Source organism: Myotis davidii, unplaced genomic scaffold (genome assembly GCF_000327345.1).
Source record: "Myotis davidii unplaced genomic scaffold, ASM32734v1 scaffold96, whole genome shotgun sequence".
NCBI classification, from domain to species: Eukaryota; Metazoa; Chordata; class Mammalia; order Chiroptera; family Vespertilionidae; genus Myotis; species Myotis davidii.
Window position 1 is genome coordinate 463,623 of NW_006289416.1, and position 7,431 is coordinate 471,053.

At 37.1% G+C, this 7,431-nt stretch overlaps 1 protein-coding gene across 1 annotated transcript in view; it reads right to left on the reverse strand.

Annotated features, from left to right (window-relative positions):
* The window catches only part of ARHGAP28 (Rho GTPase activating protein 28), a 134,959-nt gene that overhangs the window by 9,402 nt on the left and 118,126 nt on the right, over positions 1 to 7,431 (reverse strand). The window contains 4 exon segments of the mRNA XM_006761825.2: positions 1,916 to 2,023; positions 4,115 to 4,228; positions 4,564 to 4,761; positions 7,283 to 7,365. Coding sequence (XP_006761888.1) covers positions 1,916 to 2,023; positions 4,115 to 4,228; positions 4,564 to 4,761; positions 7,283 to 7,365 — 503 coding nt within the window.

A 7,431-nucleotide genomic window follows, 5' to 3' on the forward strand; every position in this document is an offset into this window, starting at 1 on the left:
CCCACCAAGGGGAAGACGCTCAATGCAGGAGCTGCCCCCTGGTGGCCAGTGCGCTCCCATAGGGAGAGCGCCTCTCAGCCACAAGCTGGGCTGACGCCTGGTGAGTGCAGTGGCCCACCTCCACGACAGTGCTAAGGATGTCCAACTGACGGCTTAGGCCCACTCCTGCGGGGAGTTAGCCTATTCCATCAATCAGACATCCCCCCAAGGGCTCCCAGACTGTGAGAGGGCGCAGGCTGGGCTGCAGGACACCCCCTCCTGAGTGCACAAATCTCGTGTACTGGGCCTCTAGTATTCTAAATAAGCCTACTGTGAGCAGAGTTCTATATTTCAATGTATTTTAATATCAACTTGAAAAAGTCAAAAATCAATTAGAAAATATGACTTTTTAAGTATCCCTTTTCTTTAGTCAGCCCAAAGTGAACTCCAGATGGACACTTGAGACTTGATTCCTCCACGTGTGCTAATAACACTGTGAAGGGCAGACGTGGGCCGCTATTGGGAAAGAGAATGTCTCTGCTTTTATGTAACATAATTGGCTTGGGGACTCTGGAACTCCCATCTAAATGACATATTAACAAATGTTCCCTGACCGGTTTGGCTCAGTGGATAGAGCGTCAGCCTGCGGACTGAAGGGTTCCAGGTTTGATTCTGGTCAAGGGCATGTACCTTGGTTGTGGGCACATCCCCGGTGGCGGGTGTGCAGGAGGCAGCTATCAATGTTTCTCATCGATGTTTCTAACTCTCTATCCCTACCCCTTCCTCTCTGAAAAAAAATCAATAAAATGTATTTTAAAAAATAAAAAAAAATATTTAAAAAATGTTGCTTTCTAATTAATAGAAATTTCTGTTTTGTCAGGATTGATTGGAAAATTCCTTTGTTTCAAAATTTTGAGTGCTTTAATGATTAATTCTCTAACTATAGGTGAATAGAAACAAGTTTCTATTTGTTTGAGGGTCTGGCTACTCTTCAGGTAATCATTATAAATCTGTATATTCTCAAAAGATGAAATTGTTGATGTAGGTTTATGTGAAGTGATTTAATATCTACCCTAGAAAGAATGTTATGTGTTGAATTGTGTTCCCCACAAAAGGTATGTTGAAGTCCTCACCCCCAATATCTGAGAATATGACTTTATTTATAGGGTCATTGCAGATATAATAGCTAAGATAAGCTCAGACCAGGTAGGGAAGGCCCTTAATCCAGTGTGACTGTTATCCTTAAAAGAGGAGAAGAGACAGAGACACATACACAGGGTGAATGCATATAAAGACAGAGGCAGTGATTGGAATGCACCGACAAGCTAAGGAATGTAAATATTGCTGGCATTATGAAAATCTAGAAATGAAGTCAAGAATAGGTTCTGCTTTCATGGCCCTCAGAAGAAATCGACCAAACCAATTCCTTGATTTTGGACTTTTAGGCTCCAAAACTATGGGGAGTGAATTTCTATTGTTTTAAGTAATCCAGTCTGTGGTACTTTGTTATGGCAGCACTAGAAAATGAATACAAAATATTTTAAAATAGGCTTGATTCTTATAGGACTATTCTACCATTCCCAGCAGAACCAGGAGAGAATGGTAGAAAATATACATACAGGATGTAAACTTGGAATGGGGCAGAGTGTCCCTGCTTCATTGCAGCCAAGATTGTATTCTTAAGCTACCCTTGTTCATTTCATGTCCTTCCCCTCCCAACTCTCCAGAAGCCTCTGTAAGATAAATTCCCTACCCCTGATGTTATCGAACCTGTGATCATAAAAATCACATTTCCTTCTAATTTCTGCTTGTGTAGAGATGCCTAACCACACATTTTGAATCATCATTTAGTTGTGTCACAATAAAAATGTCAAGTTTGAAGGATTTACCATGACCAAAATTATACACAGATATCCTGAATGTAGCCAGGGAATACTATGTAGGATGTTAATAATTAGGGAGGAAAGGAAATTACTTGTTTTCTTACCATTCTTCTTAAAGAGGGTGATTTTTGTAGTACCTTTGAAGTCTTGGGGCTTGTAACCTAAATAAAACACATTTAGTTTTTAGGATTAATGTTGGAAAGACAAACATATGCTGCTGTTGGAAGTACAAACTGGTACAATCTTTTTGGAAAATATTTTGGAATATTTACCAAATTATAAAATAAATATGTACTTTAACCCAGCAATTCCAAATCTACATATTTATCCTACAACTATACTTCATTTTTGAAAAGTGACATAAAACAAGTTTATTCACTGATATAAAACTCTTCAAAAGCCTGGACACCATCTAACTGTTCATAATATGGGGTAGCTTAAATAAATTATGATGTGTCTGTGGAATATCGTGCAAAAGAAGCAGAGAAGAAGGCTTTGTGGACCGGTGTGGAATAATCACCAAGATGCAGGGCATCTGATAAGGGGCTTTCTATATAGAATATATGAAGTTTTACAACATAATAAAAATTAAAATAACCCAAACAAAAATGAGAAAATATCTGGGTAGATATTTCTCCAAGGAAGATATACAAATGGCCAATAAGCACACGAAAAGATGCTTATATGAGCTGAAGTAGTAATATATGCTACAATATGATGAACCTTGAAAACATTTTGCTAAGTGAAAGATGTAAGATACAAAAGACCATATATTGTATGATTCCATTTATATGAAATGTCCAAAATAGGTAAACTCAGAACAAAAAGTAGATTAATGTTTTTCAGGGGCTGTGGAGAGGAAGTCATGAGGAATGAGTGCTTAATTGGCAAGGGGTTTCTTTTAGGGATGATGAAAATATTATGGAATCCGATGATGGTGATAGTTGCATGACATTGTGAATGCATCAAAACCAATGAATTGTACATTTCAAAATAATTAAAATGGTGAATTTTCTATTATGTGAATTTTTCTCAAAACAATTTTTTAAAATATATAAATGTCTTGGTTCTACTTGATCTAAAGTCACTTTGCCTATTAGCAATAAGGGAATACAGCCATTCATGATGATTGTGATAAATCAACCAGCAGCACTCACCACCTTGGCATTTACCATTCCTTTCCCTGGATGAGCTTTCCCATCTTTTCTCCCTTCAAAATCCTATCCATCCTTCAACATGCAGCTCGGATTACACTTTTTCCACGAAGCTGTTCACAATTTGCCACGTTGGAGCACATTTCTTTCTCCTCTGCATGGTCCTTACACATTGTGTGCACAGTTGATCTGGCACCTAATGCATATCCCTAGCTCTCTACACACCTGTCTCCTACATTAGGTGTAAATTCCTTTAAGGGGCAAAGGTGAGTTTCATTGTATCTCTCTATCCTCCTCAAGGTAAAATGATATGCCTGCCACTCATAATCTTCCTCAAGTTAAATTAAAGCAATAAAGATAATTCTTTTAGCCCTCACTGGTTGGCTCAGTGATTAGAGCACTGGCCTGCAGTCCAAAGAGTTGGGGTTGCATTCCTGGTCAAGGGCATGTACCTCTGGTGTGGGTTCGATCCCTAGCCCTGCTAGGTTGGTCAGGGCACATGCGGGAGGCAACCAATCGATATGTCTCTCACATTGATGTTTTTCTTTCTCTCTCTTCCTCCTTTCCCCACCTCCCTCCCTTCCACTCTGTCTGAAAACAATGGGAAAATATCCTAGCATGAGGATATTTTGCACCTCTTTCCATTATTCGCCTCTATACAAACTGTGCTAATGCAAATATTCTTCAGAATGCAATGAATTTACACAAAACAACCTGAGGCTAAGATATCCTTTCAGAATTCACTCACTAAAGAAGTTTCCTTCTCTATGTATCAGATATTTTAAATTCTTAAATCTAATTCATAGGGACTAAAACATCAACTTTCAATTTTTGTGAGAACCATTTTAGCCTAAAGTACTTGACAGAATAAAACACTAAGCATGAGAAAGATATTTCAAAAACGTCAACCAAAATGCATAGCAAAACAAAAAGATCACAGTATTCTGCCATGGACACAATTTCCACAAAGTTTATAGTCACAAGACTGGCATTTGGTGAGAATATAAAATTTCTGGTTCTAAACGACAAGCTACTTTGTGCCTCACCCTGAGAAATAAAAACCTGGGTTGTAACATTTGCATCCATGTTTATTATTACCTCTCGTTCTATGGTCTTCCTCCTTAGCAATTTTTTGACACTTGGGAGCTGCTTCTTTAACAACATGGTGGCTTCATTCATTCTTCGGACTTGATTGATTAAGAAAGATGGGACCTGGAGAAGAAAAATAGCTTGACCTGAAGGAAAACACTTGAATTAAACATTCCCAGTCGATTCTGTCTTCCGTTACGGTAATTCATAGCCACTCAGTATACTGTGGCATTTGTCCTTGTAAAAATTAGTAAAACTATTAGAATTCATATTTAAAAAGAGAGGACAAGTTCAGGAGCAGCCCTCAAAGAATGCATAACGATGCTACAGGTAACCTGGGATTATATTCTCATATTTCTTCCCTGTGACTAAGGGCATTGCTTCCTCATGGAGCCATTGTTTCCAGGGAGCTGGTCGACTTGAAATGAGTACATTAAGGTTACCACACTACCACTCACCTTCCACAGAATTTTCTGGTAGTTAAGCATTAGGCGGATGATGTGGGCCGCAGTGTTTGCTAAGCGTAATTCTTCATAGTCAGAATGCTTGCTTCTGCTGAAGAAAAGGTTTGGTGCCATGATGGTAGAAATGTTCCATAGGCTCATTCGGTTCTTTGATTCATTGGCAATCACTTTATTGAAGAATGTCATGAGGGCCTGAGAAGATACAGCATCGTGTCACACTAATGTAAATTATCAAAAGGCACCAATGAGCATCTTCATCCATTTCTGTACCCATTTACTGTGCCTCGGGAAAATTGTCAGATTATTCTCAGAAGTACAGAATGGCTAAATGTCATGCTCCCTTTACTTGCTTAAAAGTGCTGATGAGAAATGTGAATAGTTTTTTTGGAGTTTATTATAGTGGAATTTCTATAAATAATAGTTTGCATTTTCTTTTATCTTAAACAACTTTGACAAATATTAAAATTAAATAGTAAAGTAGGACTAGAAAATACTGTATCTCAAAAAAGATAAATAACATGTAATGTAATTTCATTTTGAAGAAAAGTAATTAAAAAAACTCTTAATTTAAAGCATCACTGTTAAAAACTACTGTTTTCTTGGGAAAGGAAAATTCATTTTTTTAAAAAAGTGAGTATCTTATTCCTCAGGCCAAATGTAAACACAATTGAAAAAAATTTAAATTTTACTTAGTGGATATCATTTTTCCATTGTTTTTCAATTTTGGAATCTTCAGTAGATCAAAGGGAAATGCTTACATGCAGCTGTTTTAAAATTTTTTTTTAAAGCTTTGAGAAAGCGTAATAACCGTTTGACTAAGCCAACAAAGTATAAATGTTTATCAGACCTTATGAAATTCACCAACAGGACTGAAATCCTGAAGGGAGATGCGTTTTAGTTTCTCAAGTTTGAATTCTGCTATAGTATTTGTAATGAGAAAATGGACAGCACATAAGAATAATAATAGTTAATATTTATCTGAGGGTTTAGTATGAGCCAGGCATTATTCTCAGTACTTTATATATATCCACTGATTTTTATCATATTTCAAAATCTTGTGTGGTAGGTACCAGTATTAATATAGTTTTATAGATGAGAAACTAAGGTGAAGAAGAATTGATAGCCTTGTCAAGCATCAGTTCATTAAGTAGCAAAGCCACAATTTGAACTGAAGATATCTGATTCTTAAGCCAGAGCTCTTGATTTCTATGTACACCACACCAATATCAATCTAGTTCCAGTCACAACTTAGAATGGGAGAGAGCAAAGGATAGAGCGAAGAGGGGAGAGGGGAGGGAGGCAGAGAGAGAGAGAGAGAGATTGATTCTTCACAAGTTCCATAATGTTTTTTGAAGATCTTCTGTTAGAAATGTAATGAATTTCCTGATAATTACTACATCCTCAATTATATGAAAGGATAGATAATATTTTAACTGAGATATCTGATATCTGATGCATTTTTTTTGGATAAAAGATCATTGCTTAGAAAAAGTAAAAAACTAATAAATTCCAGCTTTTGAAAAATTACCAAATTGTATTAGAGAAATGTTCTTATGTCATAGCCAACCCCCATCTTTGGATTGAGGATATAATTAACATATAATTAACATAGGTGTTTTCACTATGTGGGAGGAAGGGTCCTCATCAAATTAAAATGTCTGATAAGAGGCAGCATTAAGAATCATATTTAGCCCTGACCAGTTTGGCTCAGTGGATAGAGGGTCGGCCTACGGACTGAAGGGTCCCGGGTTCGATTCCAGCCAAGGGCATGTACCTTGGTTTCAGGCACATCCCTAGTAGGGGATGTGCAGGAGGCAGCTGATCGATGTTTCTAACTCTATCCCTCTCTGTAAAAAAATCAATAAAATATATTTTTTAAAGAGAATCATATTTGTTTTTAGAATTATGTTTACTTGCCTCAAAATTATTGGCTCTTTCTAACTCATCTAACCTCATTTCAAAGATTCTCAACACCTATCATACTTATAACAAATGCCCTATCGTATACAGAATCACTATCAAAATAGCAAGAGAAACTTTGATTTTTTACCATCATACAGCAACAGAATGAATTTGAAATGAAGGGAGGGATATTTGGGATGAAGAACTATGGAACAGGATTCTATCAAATGTTCTATCATATGTTAATGGAGAAATCACTTTTCTGAGTTTAATTTTCCTAATCCATACAATGACAAGTTCCTAGCTTGTAAGCTCTAAAATTCAGAGATTATAGAATTCTTTAAATTGAATTTGCAAATGTTAAGGCATGAATATTTAAAAAAATTAAATCACTGATTTTAAAATTCCTCCCCAAGTACACTCCTCAGATCTTTTGCCACTAGACTGAGGTGGGCAGCTGAGGACCAGCAATCACAGAGTTTTATATTTTACAACTTACATAATATTCTTGTTTATTTCTGACATGATTCTACTTAAGTCTTCCATGTTTGCTTTTCCTAATCCTAACCCTCGCCCAGGGCCTGGCACATAGTAGACATTCACTATCTAACAGATTGAATGAATAACACTGAAATGTTCAAGGAAGACTCCAGGATTTACATTCTTTCTTGTCTTCCTCCGGAGAAGAGCAACGGGAGCATGGAAGGGAACAGGTTTACAGCATGCTCAGCTTGCTTTTCACTTTTCCATCTGAGCCATTTCCTCTGACCAACAAGAGCCAATGATAAAACGTGAGGTCAATACAACATACCTGAGCTGTGTCCCTGTTGGCATCAGGCAGTGCCATGACCATGAGGTGTAAGGCTTGAAACTGTACTTTGATGTGAGGCCCTCCTAACAAGAAAACAGAAATAACCACTCATTTGGAACACCACTGATGCATTCTGACAGCATTCTTCG